The 27,234-nt window shown below is 44.6% G+C and overlaps 1 protein-coding gene across 1 annotated transcript in view; it reads left to right on the top strand.

The window, feature by feature from the left end:
* Positions 1-27,234, top strand: part of nav3 (neuron navigator 3) — a 291,371-nt gene that overhangs the window by 11,887 nt on the left and 252,250 nt on the right. The window contains exon 2 of the mRNA XM_041216018.1: positions 11,652-12,684. Coding sequence (XP_041071952.1) covers positions 11,684-12,684 — 1,001 coding nt within the window. The 5' untranslated portion in view covers positions 11,652-11,683. The remainder of the gene's footprint in view (positions 1-11,651; positions 12,685-27,234) is intronic.

Below are 27,234 nucleotides of genomic sequence, written 5' to 3'. Positions count from 1 at the left end.
GTGCCAATGCTGCATTCAAGAGGTCGGCCATCCAGTGCAGAATCATACCAAGAAAGGATTGTCATTATTGACAAAATGATTCTGATGAGGGTTAATGGAGTGAATTATTGTAATGTAACTGTTATTTCCACTTCAGTGTTGTCTTGTAGATGCTCAGTTGAGGTTTCATTGGACAATCTACCCAATCTGTGTGGGCATAAAAAACAGTACAGTGCAGAAGATAAAGGGACCACAAATGGACTCCAGCCTTCCTTCAGGAAAATGGTACTCTCTGCTTGTGTTTCCACCTCAGTGGGCAGCACTGTTACCTCTGAATCAGAAGGTTGTGGGTTCAAGTCCCACTTCAGAGAATTGAACATGTAACCCAGGCAAATACTCCCAGTGCAGGACTGAGGGAGTGCTTCACCCTCAGAGGGGTCTTCTTCCAGATTAGATGTTAAACCAATGCTCTGTTGGTCCTTTCAGGTGGGAGTAAAAAAAAGTCCCAGTGAGCTGTTTTGAGTTCTCCATGTGTCCTGGCTAGTGTTTCTCCCTCAGAACATTGCTGAAAAAAACCCAGATGATCTTATGCGTCTCATTGTTGTTTGTGGGAGCTTGCTGTGCACAAATTGGCTACATTATACCTCTTCAAAAAGTACTTCACTGGCTGTGAGTGCTTTGAGCTGTCCTGAGGTTGTTACAGGTGCCCTAGGAGTGCCAGATCCTTCCTTGTTAGCAGTATTATCATTTGAATACAAACGCACACAACTGCGCTGCAGAATTCTGCTGGAACTTCTGCTACATTTCAATCGACCGATCGGTTAAAACAATAAAAATGAGAACTCCAGAATGGGTGACCTGTGTGGAGAACAATTTCAAAGTTCTCACTTGTGGTTAACACAAGTATCCTGCATCCGCTTGTTGACATTTTTCACATTTTTGGTGTGTTCTCTAAAATTTATTGCCAGCTTTGCTCAGTTTGCTTTTGCCTCTCATGCAGAGAAGCACAGCCAGTGAGTCGCATTCAGTCGTTTTTGTTTAAAGCATTTCTGGAAGATGCAGTCTGTGCTTGATTGGTTCTGGCTGCAAGCAGGCCCGTACTGTGCATTCCCAGAAGGGGAAAAACAACTCTGACCGGTATTCTTATTTCCCAGTTTTTACTGTTTGTCCCTTCTGGGCTGTTGAAATGGCTTCACGGTTACTGTGGTGAGTAAAAACGTATTTGTCAGGAATGAACATTGTGGATGATGCACTGAGTCTTGTGTGGGGCAAAGGTCAGAGTGCAGCGCCTTCTGGATCTGTTAGGTCAAGTCCTTCTCCACCTCCCTCCCCTCCAACCCTATGTTACTAAAACGGAGCCCGCTGCAGATTTGAGCAATGACTTTTTATTGTGTGTGATGAAGTCTGTCCCACCAAATTTCCTGGACTTCCACTGCTCTTTTAGAAGGGTGCTGATGAAGGATACCCAGCTCCCGACGCTGACACCGACACTGCTAATCACTCATTTATCAATATTAAGCATTTTAACTGGGCTCCTATGGTACTTTGGCATAACTGAGCCACCTAGTCAGTAAGGGTGCCTATTTCCACCTCTGTGACTCCTAACTTCACCCACTGTCGCAGCTCAGGTGCTGCTGAAACCCTCGTTTATGCCTCTGTTACCTCTGTACATGACTATTGCAACATATACCTGGCTGGTCTCTCACATTCTACCCTCTGTAAACTGGAGGCCACCGAAAACTCTGCTGCCAATGCCTTAACTCGCGGAAAGCCCCATTCACCCATCGCCCCTGGGCTCGTTGACCTACATTGGCTCCCAGTCAAGCAATGTCATGATTTTAAAATTACCGTCCTTGTTTCTTTTCCATGACCTCGCCCCCTCCTTATCTCTATCATTTCTGCCAAACCCACAATCCTCTGAGATCTCTGCGCGCCTATAATTCTGGCCTCTTGCACATCCCTGATTTTAATTGCTGCACCATTGATGGCTGTACCTTCAGCTGCCTGGATCCCAAGCTCTGGATTTCTCTCCATTGATCTCCTTGCCTCTCTGCCTCTCTCTTTCTCTCCCTCTCTCCCCCTTTCAGGTGCTTCTTAAAACCTACCTCGTTGAGTAAGCTTTGGTCACCATCCCAATGTGACTCAGTGCATACAGCGCATATATCTACATCGTACATACAGGTATTATATTTTCAACAGGTGAAATTCAGGTATTATACAGGCGTAATACAGGTATTATATTTCATACAGGTGAAATAGATGTAAATCTGGAAGTTCCATTAAAAATTCTGGTTTCTGTAGATTTTGGTTAACGATGGGCTATTTGATGACTGTCATTTTAAGATGAGTTTGACTGAGTAGGGGTCACGTGATTTGCTCACCTAATGTGTGGCTGGCGCGGGGAGATAAATTCTAGGGAGGGATTCCCTTGGGAAATGCTGGATGAGGGGCTGGCTGGATACAAACAGCCACTGAAACTCGCTTGTAAATAAAGTTTGTTCTATTTGAGTCAGAAGCCTCCCAAGGCGTGTTTCTACATTTGGCACTGTGGAAAAACCATCCTGGTGCTGTCACCCGCCTGCACCTGTGATTTTTATTGTGTTCAAATTTCACCATCTGTCGTGGCAGGATTTGAAGGCAGGTCCTCAGAGCATTACCCTGGGTCTCTGGAATATAGGTTCAGTGACAAGACCACTTCACCATCACCTCCCCACTAACAACAAACCATCAAACACAGGATCACAAACAAACCGTCAATCAGCTCACAGAGCTGGGCAAGTCTCCTCTTCCACCAATTGAAGACTTTATGCAAAACTTCCCAGGAACCAGTCATACCCAAGATGGACATGAGTCACACCTACCAACAGCTTGAGTTGGATGAAGGCTTCTGAGATTATGTCATGATAAACATGCACAAAGGGCTTTGTCAGTACATGTGCTTGCCTTTTGGTGTTTCGTTGGCGTGTGCAATATTCCAACGCACAACGGAGAGCTGACTACAGGGGTTGCCCCAGGTTGTGGGATACCTCAATGATATATTCATCGCTGGGACCACAGAGGCTGAACATCTGGCGAATTTAGAAGAGGTATTAAAAAGATTTTGGGAGGCTGGAGTCCGCCTCAAGAGAGAAAAGTGCACTTTTCAAGCCAAGGAGGTGATTTACCTGGGACACAGGATCAATGCTCAAGGGCTACACCCTGTCGAGGAGAAAGTCAGGGCTGTAAGGCCTCCTCCCACAAACATGTCTGAACTTAAATCATTTCTAGGAATAGTCAAATATTATGGGTTGTTTTTGGTAAATCTATCTACTGTGCTGCCCTCCTTACACATCGTGTTAAAGAAGCACCACCACTGGCCTTAGAGAACTCCTCAGGAAACGGCTTTCAACAGGGTGAAGCAGGTTGCTGCAGTCTTCAAGCCTATTTGTGAACTTCAACCCATTGAAGGAACTAACACTGACGAGTGGCGCCTCTCCATATGGTGCTGGGGCAGTGTTGTCCCATGAAATGACTGACAGCTCAGAAAGGCCAATAGGATATGCGTCAAGAACAGTATCGGTAGCTGAAGGAGACTGTTCACAAATCGAAAAAGAAGGTCTATTAATAGATTTTGGTGTCAAAAAGTTCCATCAATATCTACATGGGAGGCAATTCATTATTGTTTCAGACCACAAGCCGCTGTTGGGTCTTTTTAAGGAGAACGAGTCTATTCACCGACAGCCTCTATAAGGTTCAGAGGTGGGCATTGATCCTGGCTGCATATGGATACACCTTCAAGCACCGACCGGGGTACATATTGCGAATTCAGGTGCCCTGAGCACCTGCCCCTGAGAGAAAGTATTACATTTGCACCTATTCCCCAAGAAATTGTCTTGGCCTTAAACGTTTTGGATGTGCTACCAGTCTGTGCGAAACAAATCAAAACCTGGACCAGTCGGGATCCACTGTTATCCAGAGCACGAGATAAAATCCTTATGGGATGGGGAAATGAGACAGTTTCAGACAACATGGAACCCTTATCCATCCGTAAACATGAACTTCATTGGCATGATGGTATTGTGCTATGGGGAGTGCGAGTGGTCATTCCTGTGCCAGGGAGGGAGCTATTCCTCATGGAACTACACAGTGACCACCCTGGGAACTCCTGGCTAACATTTTCATTTTCAAGATATGTATGGCGGCCCGGAATCGACACTGATATTGAGAAGATGGTGAGGCACTGCCAACAGTGCCAGTTGCAGTAAAACCTGCTGGCTACAACCTCCACTACCCCCTTGGGAATAGCCTGGGCGGCCATGGGTCCACATCCATGTCGATTTTGTTGGACTATTTATGGGTACGATGTTTCTCCTCGTAATTGCATACTCTAAGTGGATGGAAATTTTTGAGGTGAAGATATCCACATCGATGGTGACCGTTGAAAAGCTATGGTCGTGTTTTGCAACTGATGGTTTGCCTGAATTAACCGTGTTCGATAATGGGGCAGTGCTCATGGGTACGGAGTTTCAAAACTTCACCACTCTCAATGATATAAAACACATAAAGACAGCGCCTTACCACCCAGCACCGAACGGCTAAACCGAGAGAGAGCCGCCCCAAATTGCAAAAACTATCAGGCGGATCTTTAGCAACAAGACTCTCACCTTTTCTGCTGAATTACCACCCCACCCCACACACAACGACAGGTGTTCCTCCTGCTGAACTGTTAGTGAAACGTCGACTCAGGATGAGGTTAAGTCTTGTGTTTCCAAATTTGCAGGGGTGGGTGGGGTCAAATCAGTGCAACCAGAAGACAAGACATGATTCTTCAAGTAGAGCTAGGAAGTTTTCAACTATTGTACGTAAGAAACCTTGGTAATGGTCCTAGATAGATAACCGGAAGGGTGGTTTCTGAGACCCAACCTATTTTGTATCAAGTAAAGATAGAGGGGTAGTTTGTTCAGAAGCATGTTGACCATTTGAGGGGTAGAGAGGCACTCTCACTGTCAGTGTCACCACCGAGAGTGTTTAATAAACATCAAGGATGTCCCTGTGGAAGTTAATGATAATGAATTGTCCATACCAAAGGAGGTACCTGTTAGTACAATTCCAGAAAACGTGGACCCAGTAGAAGCCTCACCTGTTGAAATACGCCACTCGACATGAATTCAAAGACCACCCCATAGACTTAATTTATAACTATGGGGTCTATTGTCTGTATTTTGTAATTGAATTCCAGGCCAACGATGTATGTAGTTATTTCTAGAATTAAGAAAACTCTTTGTTCAATTGAATAAAACAATTGTTAACTGAAAAGATGTACAAAGAGTTAAGGGGGAAGGGATGTGATGACTGTCACTTTAAGATCAGTTCGACTGAGTAGGGGGTCACATGATTAGTTCACCCAATGTGTGGCTGGCGCGGGGGAATAAATTCTAGAGGAGGAGTGTCCTAGGAAAGGGGCTGGCTGGATACAAGCAGCCACGGAAACTCGCGTGTAAATAAAGTTTGTTTTGTTTGACTAAGAAGCCTCCCAGCGTGTGTTTCTATAGGTTAGAATTATGCTCTGCCTATGGGCACTGAGGCGTCAGTTGTGTGTTCCTAAGCATGTTCGATCAAAAGCACTGAAGCAGTTGAGAGTTAATGTTAAGTTACATTCAGTCGGTCCACTTCTGCACTGTCACCACACCAATGTTGTAACAGATTTATGGGATTTAGTGGATAGGTCAGAGTTCCATTGCTAATGGGTGAGGTGGTGATATTTCTAGCATGGAGTGAAGCATGGTGGTAAATAATGTGACCAGCTCCATGTTTTTTTAGTGGAATGATACAGTGAAGCCTTAGTGACAAATGATGAGATGCACCTTCACTCCAGCACACCAACTATTCCCATCTTGAAGGTTGGTGATTTTCTGCTTGGATAGTTCTGCCATTGTCCATTATTCTTCATGAAGGTGATGTGATTTGCTCCTGCATTCCATGCTGGCTCCGTTAGCATTGTGAACATTCTTGTGCCAGGTGCAAGGTGCCTGCACATCACAATTTGGAGAGCATCAGGTTCCATTCATTGTCTTGGAAGGTGTTGTTTGTCCCAGGGAAGTCTCAGTTGCAGACACTGGGTTAGAAATGGGGGCTGGAAGGTTGGATACAGTTTATGTCCTTTACTTAAATCTATTTTAGTTTCCTTAACAACAGTAACTTGTATTTATATGCAATAAAATGTTCTAAGGCACATCACAGGAGCGTTATAAAGCAAATTTGACACCGTGTCATATGGAATATATTAAAGCAAATGGCCAAAGGCTTGTTCAAAGAATTGGTTTTAATGGAGCATTTCAAAGGAGGAGAGAGTGAGTGAGATAGGGAGGTGGAGTGGTTTGAGGAGCAAATTCCAGAGCTTGGGACTGAGGCAGCTGAAGGTCCGGCGATGGAGAGCAGGGATGCTCAAGAGCCCGGAACCTTGCCAGAATGACATTCCCATTCTTTCTGAATTTTCAACCTTTCAGTTTTCATCTGAGAACACCACCTCCATACACCCACTGTTCTATCTCCCCCCACCCCACCCACCTCCTCCCTTCTCTTGCCTTTGTCTTGGCTTCTGCCTCAATCCACCTCAACTACTTGAATATTCCTCTGTGTCATTATTTACACGTTGCCCATTTCCTCAACGGGATAATCATTCATGTCAGTGAGCAATTTCCTGCTTTTGTATTGATCAAGTTGCAGCTCATTCATACCAGGAACTCACTCCTGCAACAAAAGCATTTGTTTTTTTTATTTCCACCTCAATGTTTTCACAATTTCACTGGAAAGGTTGCTTATTCATCCTTCAGTTTTAGTCTCCCACTGGTAACTCCAGCAAGAATTTATAATTACATAGAACCTGCAGCATAGTAAAACAACCAAAGCTCTTCACAGGAACCTTAATCAGACAAAATTTGACACTGAGCCGTATAAGGAGACATTAACATAGATGGTCGAAGATTTGGTCAAAGAAATAGATTTTATGGAGCATCTTAAAAGAGGAGTAGAGTGGTGAGTGGTATAGGATGGCAGTTCCAGAGGTCAGGCAGCTGAAACCAATGATGGAGTGAAGGAAATTAGGGATGTGCAGGAAACCAGATTTGAGATGATCTTTTCATTCTAAAGTTACTAACTGATCTGTTGTTCTGCCAGCATTTCCTCGTTTTGTTTGCTGAAGGTTTACTTTGTATTTGTGCAATTTAATCGACTTTTTTGAAAGCTCCTGGTCAAGGTGAAATTTCATTGGGTGAAGCATCCTCAAGGTTAAATCTAACAGTGACTTATCAGTTAAGTTGCATTTTTGGAGTGCTCCCAGATTTTAGTTAAGGCAGTTTCACTCCTGATAAGGTTAAACCTAAATTAATTGACAATACTTTTCTTTGAAAATCTGGAGTTGGCCTTATCATGGCTTCATTCTTTTTATGATGTTCCTCTTTGATGTTCTTGAACACTTTGGTGAATCATTTATCATTGCCTTGGGCAAATCAAAATTCTATCAGTGTGTTTACAAGCCTCTCACCAGTAACTATCCACTTTCTTCTCAAATCATTTTATCCGGGCAGTAGTTATTGACTCATTCTCTGTTCTTTTTCCATTAATTCGAATATTCCCAGGGGTTCTGTTATCTGTCTTTTCCTTCATCATTCAACCCTGCCCACTTTACATTTGTCAAGTTCCCTCGAATCCCTTGACACTCACAATCTTCAGTCATCTTGTGGTATAATGATGGTAGCATTGAAATTTAAGCCCCTCTATGTTTCGCAATGGAGTAAAGAAATTGCCCTTCAAATGTATTTAAGGGGAAGTTAGGGAAGCTCGTGGTTATGATACTGAACTGGTATTCCAGAGACCTGGGCTAACAGTCCAGGGGCATGTGCTCAAATCCTATTGTGGCATCTGGGAAATTTAACTCCAATTAATTAAATAAATCTGGAATTGAACACTAGTCCCAGTAATGGTGACCATGAAGCTATCATTGATTGCTGTAAGAACCCATCTGGTTCCCTAATGTCCTTTAGGGAAAGAAATCTGCCATCCTTACCAGGTCTGGCCTACATGTGACACCAGGCCCACAGCAATGTGATTAACCCTTAATTACCTCTGAAATGGCCAAGCAAGCTTCTCAGTTGTATCCAAGAAGTTGGCTCACTGCCACCTTCTCAAGGGCAATTAGGGTTGGGCAATAAATGCCAGCCTTGCCAGCGATGCCCACATGACAGAGCAAGAAATAGAAGGATGTGTTGACAGGCTTAAAGAAAAAGAAACAGCTGCATTTATATAGCACTGTTCAAAAGGACTGGACATCTGAAAGCTCTTCACATCCATTGATGTACTTTTGAAATCCAGCCACTATTGTAATGGTAGAAATACATCAGCTAATTGCGCATGGCACCAAAACAGCAATGTGATAATGACCAGATCATCTGCTTTTGTGAAATTGGTGGAGGGGTAAATGTTGACCAGGACCCCAGGAAGAACTGCCTCGCTCTGCTTCAAAACTGCAACACAGGATCTCTCGTATTCACTTGAGGAAGCAGCTGGAGCCTCAGCCGTGGAGCAGAAACGTTGACTTGGGCTGAATGGACTGTTTCGGTGTTGTACAGTCCATGTCTAATCTGGTTCCTGTCTATTCTTCAAAGGCTCTTTTTCTTCATGTTCCTAATGAGTTAACTAACAGCTTTCACCTCTTAACTTTGGTGGCACTATTTTTAACTTATTTTAATCTACCAGTGTTCTTGGCCTCACTGTCTCCTCCAATGCTAAATGGATTCTTGGATCTCCCTTTTTAAATCTGTAACTGGGACTCTTCCTCTATGCCAAATATTTTCTTTTCCTTCAACAACTCTGACCATTGTGCAGTCCGAGCCCTTCCAAGACCAGAACAACCTGCGTTGCCGTACTCATAGGGGCCTTTATGTCACTCCTTTTGCTCTCCTGAACAGGATACGGGAGACAATTTATCACCTGATGGACAATCCCTATCTCTCTGCCAACTGCCAACTTTTTCCATCAGTCACAACCATCCCTCAACGTCACTCAGATTATCTGGTCATTATCACATTGCTGTTTATGGGATCTTGCTACACGGAAATTGACTGCTGCCTTTCCCATATTCGAACAGTGGCTACACTTCAAAAGTATTTCATTGACTGTAAAATGTTTTGCAACCTCCTGATTTGTGAAAGGTGCTATAGAAATACAAATCTTTCTTTTTTTTGTTTCTTACTTGCTTTTCTCTATTTTAATAACACTACAGTAGTCCTTCCTTTACTGAATTTTCCTCTTTGACCCTACGAAACCACCCTAAAATGCCCTCCTGTATACCCTTGCCCAGCCTTTCCACAACCCATTGTAGTGCAATGAAGGCTCATTGGAGACTCCCACTCACAAACCTGTGTTCCTGCCCCTGTCTCCAGCACCTTAAAACTATGGGGCCAGGATTCTCCAGCCCTGGGTGGGATCCACCGTGGGATATCCAGCAGCCCAGCCAAAATCCCATTGACTTTTGGTGGGAGCAGGAGATCATGGTGGTGGGCGGGGGGTGGAAAATCCTGACCTAGGATTCTTTGTCTTGCTACAACTCTCCTTCCTTCATAGAAACATAAGGACGTAAGGAATACGAGCTGGAGGCAGTCATTAGGCCCTTTTTGTCTGCTCAGACATTTGATATGACCATGACTGATCTTCGACTTCAACTCCAGCTTCCTGCTCTAGCTCCATATCCCTTAATTTTCTTAAGAGTCCAAAAATCTGCCGATCACTGTGATGAATATACTAAGTGACTGAGAATCCAGAGCTCTCTCTTGGGAAAGAAGTCCTCCCTCCCAGCTTTGATATCCAAATTATGGATTCTGAAACACCCCCATACTCTGCGGTAATCTGATTCAATTCCAGTGTGTTTCCAGTGTGAATGGTCTTTGCCCCCATATATAATATATTGGAACAAGATTTAAAAGCAGGACTGTGAAGTGGTCGAAAGCATTTCTAACTGATGGTTCACTGACAGTTCACCAGCAATTTCTACTTTAACACGCTGTTCACCAATCTGTTGAACCATCAGGAAATGGTGAGTTTTGTCATGTTTTTTGTGGTGATTCATTGTGGTTGAAATCTATCCACATAAAGGGAGATTCCAGAATATGGGAATACTTTCTGCCTCACCCCAAATTAGTGTTTCCTGCCTGTTAATATATCCTTTCCTGCACAGGTTTGATGAAATGGTTCAGGCTCATGATGAACATAGAGGGTTGCTTGGAGAACAGTTTCCACTGGCAGGAGGATTGGTGCCCAGAGTTAAGATGACAGGCACAAAAAGCAGAACTGTGATTATTTTTCTCGGTGTTGTGAGTTATCATCTGGAGTGAAAGAGAAGTGGAAGCAGATTCAGCAGTCACCTTTTAATGAGTATGTACATTTGCAAGGCAATGGGGGAAAAGTAGCATAAGTGGCGAGTGGGACTAATTGGACATGTCTTTCAAAGAGCTGGTGCAGCCAAGGTAGGCTGAATGGCCTCCTTGCATGTGTACATACAAACATATACGAACATACCAATTAGGAGAAGGAGTAGGCCATTTGGTTTCTCAAGCCTGCTCCGCCATTTGATAAGATCATGGCTGACCTGACTGTGACCTCAATCCCACGTTCCACCTATCGCCCAGTAACCTTTGACCCTCTTGTTGGTCAACAGCTTGACTAACTCCTTCTGAGTTGTATGAGTCTGTAGTTGTCTTACAAAGTCGAGTCACAGAAAGAAAGTAGCTTTGATCATTTTTAGAGGAGAAGTGAGGGAGTGCAGGAGAAATTGCAAAGAATGAAAAAACAGTAAAAAATAAACTGGGAAATAAGAATACTGGTCTGAACTGGTCTTGTATACCTTAAAATGGAACGCCTGTAAAAACTGGGAAATAAGGGTACTGGTCTGAACTGGTCTTGTATACCTTAAAATGGAACGCCTGTAAAAACCGGGAAATAAGGGTACTGGTCTGAACTGTTTTTTCCTTCTGGAAGGTAAATCCAGGTACAGGAGGAGGCCATTCAACCCTTTGAGGCTGACCCACCATTCAGTTCAATCATGGGTGATCTGCACCTTAATTCCATTTACCTACCTTGGTTTCCTATCTCCCAATAATTCTCGAGAGCCCTGAGCATGGTATCCAGTACTGAGGGAGTTCCATACTGTCGGAGCTGCCATCTTTCAGGTGAAATATTAAACTGAAACACTACACTGAGGCCCTGTCTGCCATCTCAGGTCGATGTAAAAGATCCCATGGGGGCTATTTCGAGATGAGTGGAAGGGTTATCGTCAGAGTCCTGGGCCTAGTATTTATTCTCTGATCATATTACAAAAACTTTATTACATAAAAAAAATTACAAGTTTATCTGGTCATTATTATTTTGCAGTTTGTTGGATCTTGCTGTGCATAAATTGGTTCCTGTGTTTCCTACATTACAACAGTGACTACATTTCAAAAGTACTTAACTGGCTCTAGAGTGTTTTAGGATGTCATGAAAGGCACTATACAAATGCAAGTCTTTCTTTCCTTTCTTTAATATCTGGCCTAACCATAATCGATTGATCTCAGATTTGACATTTTCCAACGTGCTTGTTTCACAATAGGAGCTGGAATTTTTTTTTTGGATGTTTAGTTTGTGTTTCCTCTTTGTTTCAGAACCATTGAAAAATCCGCCCTTACCAGGAGGCATGAATGGGAACTTGCCATCCACTGCCAGCACTGGGCAGCAGCAGGTTTCTGCCATCCCTTCTCCAGGCGCTGGCAAACCCTGGCGCAGCAAGTCAATGAACGTCAAGCATGCCGCCACCTCGTCCATGCTGAGCGTGAAAGTCCCCAGTCCCATCACCTCTCCCACTGCCTCCACCGACCGGCTCAGACCTCCCCTGCCTGAGGTCACCAAAACTCCTTCCAACGGGCAGAAGTCGATGCTGGAAAAGTTCAAGCTGATCAACAACAGGATATCCTCGAGACCCCCCTTCTCTCCCAGCTCAGGGTCTGCTGAGGGCGGGAGGGACGAGGGTCCGCATTCGGAGTGCGGGGAGGCCGAGGGCGGAGGTGGGGGTTCCACCGGCAGCAGCCCAAAAACACAATCGAAGGGAACGCCCCAGAGGATAGGGGGGAAGGTCACCAGCAATAAGAAGGCCACAGCACAAGTGAAGGAGAAAGAGGAGAAGGAGAAGGAAAAGGGCAAAGGATTAAAAAGCTGCAAAGAAGAGAAAGTGAGTGATGCCTCCAGAAAGAGCTCAAAAATCGCCAGCTTAATCCCAAAAGGAGGCAAGCCGGTGGGAGTCAAGAAGGAGAGTACAATTCCCGCTTCCAGTGGGATACCCAAACCAGGATCCAAGGTTCCCACCGGAAAGTCCACGTCAGTGCCTGGACCTGTAGGGAAGGAGTCGGAGAAAACCAGGACTGCAAAGGCAAGCCAAGGTCACACGTTGCAGAAATCTCAGGCCGACGGCAAGGCTTCCAGCTCCAGTAGCATTGCTTCCCTAGAGGGCAGAGGTGCCAGCCTGCCCTCCTCACCCCCTTCCTCCTCCAGCCCGGCCACCCTTTCGGCTTCTGTGGTCACAACCTGTGGGCAGGCGCCAGGCAACAGCAGCAGCAACGGCAACATGGTCGTCCAGCTCCCTCAGTCACAGCAGCCATACAGCCACCCCAACACCGCCACCGTTGCCCCCTTCATGTATAAGTAAGTAGCACTACATCTTTTCACAGTTACAGAGTATTTCCAACACAGAAACAGGCCATTTGGCCCAACTGGTCCATGCCAGTGTTTATGCTCCTCCCACACTTACTTCATCTCACTCTATTAGCATATCCCAGAGGGAAAAGCCAGTTCAAATTGTCAAATCCCTGTTAAAATCAATAACACTGGCACCATAGGAACATAGGCGTAGGAACAGGAACATAAGGAGCAGGAGTAGGCCATTCAGCCCATCGAGCTGCTCTACCATTCATTACGATCATGGCTGATCATACACCTCAAGGTCTTTTTCCCCACATTATCCCCATGTCCATTTTTGTCACTGGTATTTAGAAATCTGTCAATCTTTGCTTTAAACATACTCAATGACTAAGCTTTCACAGCCCTCTGGAGTAGAGAATTTCAAAGATTCACAACTCTTTCCTCATCTTAACACCTGCCCCTTTACTTCCTCTCTCCTCACCATCCAAGGGCCCAAACACTCCTTTCAAGTGAAGCAGCATTTCACTTGCACTTCCCTCAATTTAGTCTACTGCATTCGCTGCTCCCAATGTGGTTTCCTCTACACTGGAGAGACCAAATGCAGACTGGGTGTCCGCTTTGCAGAACACCTTCAGTCTGTCTGCAAGCATGACCCAGACCTCCCTGTCGCTTGCCATTTTAACACTCCACCCTGCTCTCTTGCCCACATGTCCGTCCTTGGCTTGCTGCATTGTTCCAGTGAAGCTCAACGCAAACTGGAGGAACAGCACCTCATCTTCCGACTAGGCACTTTACAGCCTTCCGGACTGAATATTGAGTTCAACAATTTTAGATCATGAACTCTCTCCTCCATCCCCACCCCCTTTCTGATCCCCCTTTTTTCCAATAATTTATATAGATTTTTCTTTTCCCACCTATTTCCATTATTTTTAAATGTATTTCTATCCATTGTTTTATCTCTACCTTTTAGCCTATTTCGATCCCTTCCCTCCACCCCACCCCCACTAGGATTATCTGTACCTTGCTCATCCTGCTTTCTACCCTTAATGTCACCTATTAGCACATTCCTTAGATAATATCACCACCTTTGTCCTTTTGTCTGTGACATCTTTTGGCAATCTCCACCTATCACTGGCCCTCTATCCAGCTCTACCTATCCCACCCCCCCTTAAACCAGCTTATATTTCACCTCTTTTCTATTTTTCCTTAGTTCTGTTGAAGAATCATTCAGACTCGAAACGTTAACTGTGTTCCTCTGAAAAACAAATTCTCCTCATCTCTGCCCTAAAAGGGTGACCCCTAATTTTAAAACTGTGCCTCCTAGTTCTGGACTCACCCACAAGAGGAAACAGCCTTTCCACATCCATCTTGTCAAGGCCGTTCAGGATGTTGTATACTTCAACCAAGTCACCTCTCACTTTTCTAAACTCCAGTGGCAACAAGCCCAGTCTGTCCAACCTTTCCTCATAAGACAACCCACTAATTTCAGGTATCAATCTAGTAAACCAAGTATAGCACATTTACAGGCTCCCTTTTATCCACAATGTATGTTACTCTTTCAAGGAACTCCAATAAATTGGTTAAACATGATTTCCCTTTCACAAAACATGCTAACTCTTCCAGACTGCCTATCTCCCTTGTTGAATAGAGGGGTTGTATTTGCTACTTTCCAATCTGATGGATCCTTTCCAGAATCGAGCACATGTGGAAAAACTTACACCAACACATCCACCACCTGACTAGCCACCTCTTTAAAGACCCTAGGGTGAAGTTCATTTGGGCCCAGAGACTTGTCAGCCCGCAGCTCCATCAGTTCGCTTAGTACCACTTCCCTAGTGATTGTAATTTCACCAAGTCCCCCTCTTTCTTCCACTTCCTGATTTACAGCTATTACAGGAATGGTTTTTGTATCCTCTATAGTGAAGGCAGAAGCAAAATATTTGTTCACTTCATCTGCCATTTCCTTATTATCGACGATTAACTCCCCACTGTCACTCTCTAGAGGACCAACACTCACTTAACTTACTCTTTTCCTTCCTGTAGAAGGAAAGTTCCTGTAGAAACTCTTGCTATGCATTTTTATATTTCTAGCTAGCTTCCTCTCATACTCTAATTTCTTTCTCCTGATTAACCTTTTAGTTTTTCTCTGCTATTCTTTATATTCTGACCAATCATCTGACCTGACACTCATCTTTGTGTAGTTATATGCTTTTTCCTGAAGTTTGATGCTTACCTTAACTTCTTTAGTTAACCACGGATAGTGGGTCCTCCCTTTAGAATTTTTCCTTATAGTAGAAATGTACTTATTCTGAATACTCTGAAATATCCCCTTAAATATCTCCCACTCCTTCTCTATTGATACATCCCCTAGCCTCAAGCACCTATAGCTGCCCTTATTTAGGTTTAAAATACTAGCCCTAGACCCACTCTTCTCCCTGTCAAACTGGATGTAAAATTCAATCATATCGTGGTCGCTGCTACCTAGGGGTGCCTTCACTCTGAGGTCATTCAGTAATCCTGTCATGTTACACAATACCAGGTCTAATATAACCTGCGCTCTGGTTGGTTCCAGAATGTGTTGCTCTGGATAACTATCTTGAAAGCATTCTATGAACTCCTGATCCAGGCTATTGCTTCCAATCTGATTTTCCCAGTTTATATGTAGATTAAAATCACCCATGATTATTGCTGTCCCTTTATCACTGTACCCAATGTTTCTTCTTGTTCACTTTGTCCTACATTGTGGTTACTGTTTAGGGGCCAATAGACCACTCCCACCAGTGACTTCTTTCCCCTACTATTCCTCATCTCCACCCAAACCGATTCTACATCCTGATCTCCTGAACCAAGGTCATCTCTAACTATTGCATCATCCTTGATTAACGGTGCTACCCCTCCACCTTTACCTAGCTTCCTATTCTCCCTGAATGTCATATACCCCTCAATATTCAGGACCCTCTCACTGTCATTCTACAGCTATGTCTCTGTAATGATTATCAGAGCATATTTATTTACTTCAATGTACACAATCAATTCATTTACTTTGTTATGAATGCGAGGTACATTCTGATACAGAACCTTTAGTTTTGTCATTTTGTTATCTTTGTAACATCTAGTCTTGACTATTGATGTATTCTTAGGTTTTATCTCTTTGCCCCGTCCTGCTATTCTATGACCCTCAGTTCCCTTATTACTGTTTTGCTCTCCTGTCTTGGCTCTATCTTCTGATTTGCTACATCTACCCAAGCTTTTTTTTTTCATTCATGGGATGTGGGCTTCGTTGGCTGGGCCAGCATTTATTGCCCATCCCTAATTGCCCTTGAGAAGGTGGTGGTGAGCTGCCTTCTTGAACCGGTGCAGTCCATTTGGTGTAGGTACACCCACAGTGCTGTTAGGGAGGGAGTTCCAGGATTTTGACCCAGCGACAGTGAAGGAACGGCGATATATTTCCAAGTCAGGATGGCGAGTGACTTGAAGGGGAACTTCCAGATGGTGGTGTTCCCACCTGACTTGTTCCCTCAACCGCCTTGTTTAGTTTAAAGCTTGCTCTACCTCCTTAGTTATGTGGTTTGCAGGAACACTTGTCCAAGCACAGTTCAGGTGTAGACTGTCCCAACTGTACAGCCCCCACTTTCCCCAGTGCTGGTGCCAGTGCCCCACAAACTGGAACCCACTTCTCCCATGCAGTCTTTGAACTGCGCATTCATTCCTCTAATATTATTTGCCCTGTGCCAATTTTCACGTTGCTCAGGTAATAATCCAGAGATTGTTACCTTTAGTGTTCTGTTTCTTGATTTAGTACCTAGCTCCTTATACTGACTATGCAGAACCTCTTCCCTCATCTTGCCTATGTCATTGGTACCTACTTGGACCACAACAACTGGATCCTCCCCCTCCCACCACAAGTTCCTCTCCAGCTCTGAGCAGATGCCCTGAACCCTGGCACCGAGCAGGCAACACAGTCATCCAGACTCTCGCTCTTTGCAGAGAACAGTGTTGATCTCCCTCACTATACTGCCCCCTACTACCACCACATTCCTGTTTGCTCTTCCTACTTGAACGGCTTCCTGTACCACAGTGCCATGGCCAGTCAGCTCATTCACCTTGCAGACTTCGCTTTCATCCACACAGGTTGTGAGCACCTCAAACCTGTTTGATAATTGCAAAGTCTGAGGCTCCTCTGCTATTGCCTGTTCAGTCCCTTTACCTGCCTCACTGACAGTCACATCCTCCTGTCTGCAGCTCAGCTTCCAGATCAATAATCCTGATCCGGAATTCCTCTCGCTGTTTACACTTCCTGCAGATGTGTTTGTCATGGATCGCCTTGGCACCCGAAAGAGACCACATTCCACAGCTGCAATGGAACGCCTGTCCTGCCATTGTTACTTATGTTATTTACTTAACTTAATTGAATTACTTACTTAATTAACTTAGAATAATTCCGATGTATACCACACCTTTTTCCCCCATGCACCGAATTCCCACCTGAACCTAATTCACTACTCACTCGGTCTCCATCTCTCTCCGGTTTAGTTGCCTGTCTCCTCGTGTGCTCCTTACTGATCATACCATGTTCTTGCCCACTCACTAAGTCTGTCCAAAGCCTCTCGAAGCCATTCTGCTTATTCCTCACAACTCACATTCCCACCTAGCTTTGTGTCATCCAGAACGTGGAAATATTACATTTGATCCCCACCTCCAAATCATTGACATATATTGTGAACAGCTGGGCCCTGAATACTGATCCCTGACGTACCCAGCTAATCACAGCCTGTCAACACGAGAATGACCTGTTTATTCCTACTCTCCACTCTCTGTCTATTAACCAATCCTTAAACCATGCCAGTGTATTACCTCCTTTCCCATGTGTTATAATTTTGCTAACCAACCTCCTGTGGGGGATTTTATCGAAAGTTTTTGAAAATCACAGAATCACAGAATTGTTACAGTGTAGAAGGAGGCCATTTGGCCCGTTGTGTCTGCACTGGCTCTCTGAGCATTTTAACTTAGTGCCAATCTCCTGCCTTTTCCCCGTAACCCTGCACATTGTTTCTGTTTAAATTATCACCTAATGCCCTCTTGAATGCCTCAATTGAACCTGCCTCCAGCACATTTCCAGTGCATTCAGCCCTAACTACTCGCTGTGTGAAAAACTTTTTCTCACCTCGCATTCGCTTCTTTTTCAAGACACTTTAAAACTGCGCTCTCACACTCTTGATCTGTTTACAAGTGGGAACAGTTTCTCCTTTTCTACTCTGTCCAGGCTCCTCATTATTTTGAAAACTTCCATCAAGTCTCCTCTTAGCCTTCTCCTCTCCAAGAAAAACAGTCCCAACCTCTCCAATCTTTCCTCATAACTGAAGTGTCTCATCCCTGGAACCATTCTCATAAACCTCTTCTGCACTCTCTCCAATGCATTCACATCCTTCCTATAATGTGGCACCCAGAACTGTACATACTACTCCAGCTGAGGTCTAACCAGTGTCTTATATAAATTCATCATAACCTCCCTGCTCTTGCACTCTATGCCCCTATTAATGAAGCCTGGAATACTGTATGCTTCAGAAACAGCTTTCTCTACTTGGCCTGCCACCTTTAATGACTTATGTACATTTACACTAAGGTCTCTCTGCTCCTGCACACCCTTTAGAATAGTATCCTTTATTTTATACTGTCTCTCCATGATCTTTATACCAAAGTGTATAACCTCACACTTCGCCGCATTGAAATTCATCTGCCACCTATCTGCCCACTCCACCAGTGTGTCAATGTCTTTTTGAAATTCTATGCTGTCCTCCGCACAGTTTACAGTTCTCCCAAGTTTTGTGTCATCCACAAACTTTGAAATTGTCCCCTGCACACCAAGATTTAGATCATTTATGTATATCCTGAAAAACAAGGGTCACAATACCCCTGGGGAACTCCTCTACAAACTTTCTTCCAGCCCAAAAAATACCCATTAACCATTACTCTCTGTTTCCTATCCCTCGGCCAATTTCATATCCATGTTGCTACTGTCCCTTTTATTCCATGAGCTATAACTTTCCTCACCAGTCTGTTGTGTGGGATTGTATTGAACGCCTTTTAGAAGTCCATATCCACCACATCAACAGCCTTGCCCTTATCAACCATCTTTGTTACCTCTTCAAAAAACTCCAGCAAGTTAGTTACATATGATTTTCCTTTAACAAGTGCATACTAACTCTTCCAAATCAATCCACATTTTTCCATATGACTATTAATTCTATCCTGAATAATTGTTTCTAGAAGTTTCCCCACCACTGAAGTTAAACTGACTGGTCTGTAATCCAAGTATACCACATCCAACTCCCCTTTATCAATTCTGTTAATAACATTCTCAAAAAACTCCAACAGGTTCATCAAACATGATTTCATGTTCATAAATCCATGTTGATTATGCCCAATTAAATTATTATTATCCTAGTGCCCATTTATCACATATATTACAACAAATTCCAGCATTTTCCCCACTACTGATGTAAAGCTAACGGGTCTGTAGTTCCCTGTTTTCTCTCTCCCTCCCTTCTTAAACAGTGGGGTGACATTTTCTACCTTCCAATCTGTGGGAACCATTCCAGAATCTGTAGAATTTTTGAAGATGATCACCAATGCATCCAATATCTCCATAACTACCTCTTTCACCACTCTGGAATGGAGAATATCAGGTTCCGAGGACTTATCAACCTTCAGGCCCATTAACTGATCCAATACAACCTTCTTACTGATACTAATTTCCTTGAACTCCTCATTCTCCCTAGTGCCCTGGATTTCTAAATCTGGGAGATTTCCTGTATCTTCCTCAGTGAAAATAGACACAAAGTTTAGCTTCTCTACCATTTCTCTGTTCCCCATTATAAATTCTCCTGACTCTGCCTGTAATGGACCCATATTTGTCTTAGCCAAATGCTCCCTTTTTATGGATTTATAGAAGTTTTTACAGTCTGTTTTTATGCTTTTTGCTAGATTGCATTCATATTCTATTCTTCCTTTCTTTATCAGTTTCTTGGTCCTCCTTTGCTGTTTCTAAAATCTTCCCAATCCTCAGGTTACTACTGATTCTGGCAACTTTATCGGCCTTTTCTTTTACTCTTATCCAATCCTTAACTCCCTTTGTTAGCCATGGTTGACTGACTTATCTTTTTGGGTTTTTGTGCCTTGAAGGAATGTATAATTGCTGTAATAATTCTTTAAAGACTATCCATTGCTGATGTACAGTCAGACCTTTTGATGTATTTTCCTAATCCACCTCAGCCAATTTGCCCCTCATACCTTCATAATTTTCTTTGTTCAAATTTAACACCCTGGCTTCAGATTGAACTACCTCACTTCCAAACATCATGTAAAATTCTACCATATTATGGTCACTCATCCCTAAAGGTTCTTTTAGAATGAAATTATTAATTAGCCTTTTCCCTTATACAATACTATATCTAAAATAGCCTGTTCTCTAGTCAGTCCCTCAACATACTGAACTAGAATACAGGCACCAGTAAGACTGGAATTCCACTTTAATGTATACAGGACCAGTTTGGACAAGTTTTACTGATTATCCTTCATTTCCAGGTTTTACTGGTTTTTCCTGCTAGGATCCTTCTATTCCTCTCTCCCTCATGTATTTATCCAGCTTCCCCTTAAGTGTATTGATACTATTCACCTCGACCACCCCCTTTTAGTAGTAAACCTGAGGATTGGGAAGATTTTAGAAGCAGCAAAGGAGGACCAAGAAACTGGTAAAGAAAGGGAGAATAGAAGATGAAAGCAATCTAGCTAAAAGCATAACAAGCCAAGGTGGTGCGTTCCGCCTCCCCCCACCCCCCCCAACTCTCTGGGCAAAGATGTTTCTCCTCAATTCCTGATTGGAATTATTAGTCACTGCTTTATATTTCTGGCCCATAGTTTACGTTACCCCTACAAGTGGAAACATGGGGTGGAATTTAATGCCCTCCCTGGAGGTGACTTCGAGGCAGGGGCACCATTTGACCAGGCAGACGAGTGCCGGGCGGGGTCCCCGGCGTCTCTCCGACTCAGTTCGGGACAGGAAGGCTTGCGGGTCACCTTCTTGCTCTGATGACAATTAGGCCCTTGCCCTGCGGCCGCTGGCATTAACCCAGCGGTGAGCGAGGGACTCGCCTGGCGGGGAGACTGATAAGCAAACCCAGCGGCCTAGCTGTATTGTGGAGGGGAGATCCTCATTCAAAGGCACTCCATGCCTGATTAAGGAACCTGGCATTGGGAAGGGGGGTTTCCCACGGAGAGCCATTCTCCTGCCCGTTCTCCCAACCACCACCCCCAGTGACCTCTTCCCCATGACCCCCATCCTGCCACCACTTACCTTTCTCTAGGGACCCAGAATGATCCCTGGTGAAGGCCCATGTGTATTACCAGCAGCGGTTCACGCTCCCACTGGCATAATAGAGAGTCCTGGCCTGTGAACAGCCGGCAGTTCTTGGGGGTGGATTTCTGGCCACGGGGGAGGGTGCAGGAATTAAACACTCCCCTTCGTTATCCGGCATCAGGGTTCCTGCTGTCTCTGAGGGACTTAATTCCCTTGGGGACCCCAGAGACCGGATCAGCGGGGGTGCCACTGCTTTTGGTGGATGTTGGATTCCCTATCCAGCCACACTCACTCAATTGCCCCCATTTTCCCCACATCTACCCTTTCAAACATCTTCACAATTTAAAAAATATCTTTCAGGTCAAATTTCAACGTTCTTTTCACCCGAGGAAAGAGCCCCGGCCTCAACTTTTATTCCTGATAGGAATCTGGTTGATTTAGGCCAATAGGAAACAGTTGAAATGGATCATTGGGGTGGGGTAAAGCCTTTACACTTTCACCTCTGAGTCTGAAGGTCAAGGGTTGAAGTTCCACTGCAGGGATTTGAGCACAAAATATAAACTGACATTCTCAGTACAGTATAGAGGGAGTGCTGCACTGTAGGAGGGTCAGTACTGAGGGAGTGCTGCACTGTAGGAGGGTCAGTACTGAGGGAGTGCTGCATTGTCAGAGGGTCGGTGCTGAGGGAGCGCTGCACTGTAGGAGGGTCAGTACTGAGGGAGTGCTGCACTGTAGGAGGGTCAGTACTGAGGGAGTGCTGCACTGTCAGAGGGTCAGTACTGAGGGAGTGCTGCACTGTCAGAGGGTCAGTACTGAGGGAGTGCTGCACTGTCGGAGGGTCAGTACTGAGGGAGCGCTGCACTGTAGGAGGGTCAGTACTGAGGGAGTGCTGCACTGTCAGAGGGTCAGTACTGAGGAGGTGCTGCACTGTCAGAGGGTTAGTACTGAGGGAGTGCTGCACTGTCAGAGGGTCAGTACTGAGGAGGTGCTGCACTGTCAGAGGGTCAGTACTGAGGGAGTGCTTCACTGTTGGAGGGTCAGTACTGAGGGAGTGCTGCACTGTAGGAGGGTCAGTACTGAGGGAGTGCTGCACTGTAGGAGGGTCAGTACTGAGGGAGTGCTGCACTGTAGGAGGGTCAGTACTGAGGGAGTGCTGCACTGTTGGAGGGTCAGTACTGAGGGAGTGCTGCACTGTAGGAGGGTCAGTACTGAGGGAGTGCTGCACTGTCAGAGGGTCAGTACAGAGGGAGTGTTGCATTGTTGGAGGGTCAGTACTGAGGGAGTGCTGCACTGTCAGAGGTTCAGTATTGACGGAGTGCTGCACTGATGGAGAGTCAGTACTGAGGGAGTGCCGCACTGTCAGAGGGTCAGTACTGAGGGAGTGCTGCACTGTCAGAGGTTCAGTATTGACGGAGTGCTGCACTGATGGAGAGTCAGTACTGAGGGAGTGCTGCACTGTCAGAGGGTCAGTATTGAGGGAGTGTGGCACTGCGTGGAGACCATACCTGGAGTATTGTGTGCAGTTTTGGTCTCCTTACCTAAGAAAGGATATACTTGCCATAGAGGGAGTGCAGTGAAGGTTAACCAGACTGATTCCTGGGGGTGGAAGGATTTGTCATATGAGGAGAGGTTGGGCTGACTAGGCCTGTATTCAGTGGAGTTTAGAAGATTGAGACGGGATCTCATTGAAACATATAAAATTCTGACAGGTCTAGACAGACTGGATGCAAGGAGGATGTTCCTCTGGCTGGGGGGGTCTAGAACAATGGGTCACAGTCTCAGGATAAGGAGTGGGCCATTTAGGACTGAGATGAGGAGAAACTTCTACACTCAGAGGGTGGTCAACCTGTGGAATTCTCTACCACAGAGGCTTTGGAGGCTAAGTCACTGAATATATTTAATAAGGAGATTGGTAAATTTCTAGACCCTACACGCATCAAGGGGTATGAGGAGTGAGCAGGAGTATGGTGTTGAGATAGAGGATCAGCCATGATCATATTGAATGGCGGAGCAGGCTCGAAGGGCTGAATGGCCTACTCCTGCTTCCATTTTCTATGTTTCTGTGTCAGAAGGTAAGTACTGAGGGAGTGCTGCACTGTCAGGGGGTCAGTGCTGAGGAAGTGCTGCACTGTTGGAAGGTCAGTATTGAGGGAGCGCCACATTGTTGAAGAGTCAGTGGGGAGGGGCTGTTGCACTGTCAGAGGGTCAGTGCTGAGGGAGCGCTGCACTGTCAGAGGGTCAGTACTGAGGGAGTGCTGCACTGTCAGAGGGTCAGTGCTGAGGGAGTGCTGCACAGTCAGAGGGTCAGTGCTGAGGGAGTGCTGCACAGTCAGAGGGTCAGTACTGAGGGAGTGCTGCACTGTCAGAGGGTCAGTGCTGAGGGAGTGCTGCACAGTCAGAGGGTCAGTGCTGAGAGAGCGCCGCACTGTCAGAGGGTCAGTACTGAGGGAGTGCTGCACTGTCAGAGGGTCAGTGCTGAGGGAGCGCTGCACTGTCAGAGGGTCAGTGCTGAGGGAGTGGGCTGCGCTGTCAGAGGGCTAATTATGACATGGTGCTGCACTGTCGGAGGGTCAGTACTAAGGGAGAGCTGCACTGTCAGCGGGTTGATCCTGAGGGAGTGCTCCCAGCACTGACCCTCCAGCAGCAAGTGCTCCTTCAGTACTGATCCTCCAACAGTGCAGCACTCCCTCAATGCTGACCCTCTTACAGTGTGGCGCTCCCTCAGTACTGACCCCCCCAAGAGTGCAGTACTGCTCCTCAGACAGTGCAGCACACCCCCCAGTGCTGACCCTCTGACAGCACACTCTTGAAGGGTCAGTACTACAGGAGTGCTGCACTGGTAGATGTATCATCTTTCAGATTAGACATTAAAACTCGGCCCTATGTGCTCTCTCAGGTAAAAGATTCCATCGCGCTATTTTTAAGGTGAGCAGTGGCGTCCCTCCCAATGTCCATTGGCAATATTTACCTCAACCAACATCACTAAAAATATAATAGATCATCTAGTCTTCATTGTTTCTTTGACCTTGCTTTTTGTAAATTGTTTACTGTTTCCTGCCATTACAACACTGCCTTTACTTCAAAAAAATACTTCATTGGTTGTAAAGCATTTTGAAAGATTGTAAAGGGTGCTATAGAAATGTAAACCCTTTCCTTCTTTAACACAAAACTGCAAATTAAAACATCTTCAGGACTTTCAGATTGTAACGTGTTTGTTGTAAACAGATGAATTTCACATCTGTTATTGAAAATTGAAAATTGGACAAACTCTGCACATTGATCCGCAGCTAATGAAACCATTTATTTTAGTTTAATAAAATAAACCCTTTCACTAGTCTGTTAGTGTTTTCTTGGACAGAGCTTTAGTATGTGTAAGAAGCCTGCTGGTAAACATTAAACATTCAGTCTGCTCTTTGTGAAGCTTTGGTTATCACAAAGAAACTCCACAAATTCAATGAAGAGGGACTGAGTATATTGCATGAAAACACTGGTAAATGCCTAAGAAACTCATTAGGCAGTTGAATCTATGAGAAGTGAGATGTTCAATGTTTCGAAGCCACTCCTTCTCACAAAGTGCTGTAGAAATCTAGAAATCCACCCCCTATAAAAAAAATCTGTTGTAAATTTCAAGAAAAGCAGACAGGCTGGAGAGGTTGAACGGTTTATTCCTGTTCCAACAGCTTCTGCAATGACCTTGATGTAGTCAGGCTGGTATTCAGTGTTTGCTGTTTGGATTATAACTTACCCCTGTTATCTGGTGTGTACAATGACATCTACATCAACTTGCATTTTTATACCAGATTTACTGTACTGTTACTAAACAAAGTTTGGCACAGAGCCACATGAGGAGATTATATTACAGAGGTAGGTGTTAAGGAGCATCTTTGAGGGGGAGAGAGAGTTACATCCCAGAGTGTTGAAGAAGGTGTTGAGAGAGATAATGGAAGCATTGGTGGTTATCTTTCAAAATTCTGTAGATTCTGGAAAGGATCCTGCAGACTGGAAAGTAGCAAATGTAACTCCACTATTTAAGAAGGGAGGAGAGAGAGAATGGAAAATGACAGATCTGTAAGTCTGACATCAGTTGCAGGGAAAATGTTAGAATCTGCTATAATGGATGTGGCAAGTGGACACTTGGAAAATAATATGATTGGGCAGAGTCAACATGGATTTATGAAAGGGAAATCATGTTTGACAAACCTGTTGGGAATTTTTTGAGGATGTTACTTGTAGCATAGATAAAGGAAAACCAGTGGATGTGGTGTATTTGGATTTTCAGGAGGCTTTTGGAAAGATCCTACACAGGAAGTTAGTGAACAACATTAGGGCACATGGGATTGAGGGTAATACTCTGGTATGGATTGAGAATTGGTTAACAGACGAAAAGCAGAGAGTGGGAATAAATGGGTCACTCTCAGGATGGCAGGCTGTTATTAGTGGGGTACCACAAAGATCAGTGCTTGGGCCACAGCTGTTCACAATCTATATAAATTATTTGGATGTGGGGACGAAATGAAATATGAGATAAAAACTAGGTGGCAATATGAGTTGTGAGGAGAGTGTAAGGGGGTTACAGAGGGATTTGGACAGCCTGAGTGAAAGGGCAAGAACATGGCAGATGGAATATAATATGAATAAGTGTGAAGTTTTTCACTTTGGTAGAAAAAACAGAAAGGCAGAGTATTTCTTAAATGGTGAGAGGCTGGGAATTGTTGATGTCCAAAGGGACCTGGGTGTCCTTGTTCATGAGTCACTGAAAACTAGCATGCAGGTGCAGCAAACATTTAGGAAGGCAAATGGTGTGTTGGGCTGCAGAATAAGGGGAGCGCAGATGTCTCGCAGTAATTGTATAGAGCCTTGGTGAGACTGTACCTGGAGTATTGTGTACAGTTTTAGCCTCCTTATCTAAGGAAGGGTGTAATTGTCATTGAAGGCATGCAATAGAGGTTCACCAGGGTCTAGAACGGGGGACACAGTCTCAAAACAAGGGTTAGGCCATTTAAGACTGAGGTGAGGAGAAATTTCTTCACTCAGAAGGTGGTGAATCTTTGGGATTCTCTTCCCCAGAGGGCTGTGGAAATTCAGTCATTGAACATGTTCAAGACAGAGATCGAGAGATTTTTAGATTCCAATGACATCAAGAGTCTGGGAAAATGGCCTTGAGGTATTATGATCAGCCATGATCTAATTAGATGGCGCAACAGGCTTGACAGGCTGAATGGCCTTCTCCTGCTCCTGTGTTCCTATTAGAGAGAGAGAAATGTTTAGGAAGGGAATAGCTTAGGGCCCAGGCAGCTGAATACTCAGCCACCAGTGCCGGAGGGATTAAAATTGGGATGATCAAGAGGCCAGAATTAGAGGAGCTGAGAGATCTTGGAGAATTGTAGGGCTGTAAGAGGTTACAGAGGTAGGGAGGGATTTGAAAATGAGGATGAGAATTTGAAAATTGAAGCATTGCCAGACTGGAAGCCAACGTAGGTCAGTGGTCAAACTGACTGGGGAATAAAAGAAGTTTGGCTGCCAGCCAAAGGCAGGAGGAAGGTGGAAACATTCAGAGCACAGAACAGGTCAAGCTCAAGGGACTGGATGTGTTTCTATTTCCCATTTCTAGCTCCTTATACTCTTATGTACAAAGCATGTTAGTGCAAAGAGCAGTTTCATATAGCTCAGTGTATTTTTAACAGATGACAAATATTTAGTCCTCAAATATTGAGGACTCAAAACGTCAACTCTTTTCTTCTCCGCCGATGCTGCCAGACTTGCTGAGTTTTTCCAAGTAATTCTGTTTTTGTTTTATGACAAATATTTAGTGATCATTTGTGAATTGCAAGTGAAATATATTTTTGAAGTGTAGCCGCTGTTGTAATGTAGGGAAAACCAGCAGCCAATTTGTGCACAGCAAGATCCCACAAATAACAATACGACAATTTGTTTTACTGATGTTGCTTGGAGGACAGGTATCTACCCAGGGAGAATGGGAGAGCTCCCCTGCTTTTCTTTGAAATAGTTTAATCCAAGGGGGCAGACAGATCCTCTGTTTGATGTTTTATCTGATGTTACTACTGGACAAGCCAGATTCTAGGGTGCAACCCAGCTTGATAGATTCTAACTTTTATTTTTTTCTTTAGAAACGTGGAGAGTGGCTACTGAACAGAGTCACAGGAGTCAGCTGATGAACTTTTAACTAAATAATAAAA

The sequence above is a fragment of the Carcharodon carcharias genome, chromosome 21, assembly GCF_017639515.1.
Source record: "Carcharodon carcharias isolate sCarCar2 chromosome 21, sCarCar2.pri, whole genome shotgun sequence".
In the NCBI taxonomy this organism is placed as follows: Eukaryota; Metazoa; Chordata; class Chondrichthyes; order Lamniformes; family Lamnidae; genus Carcharodon; species Carcharodon carcharias.
The sequence above is the reverse complement of the archived record's forward strand: the minus strand, read 5'-3'. Positions and strand labels throughout refer to the sequence as shown.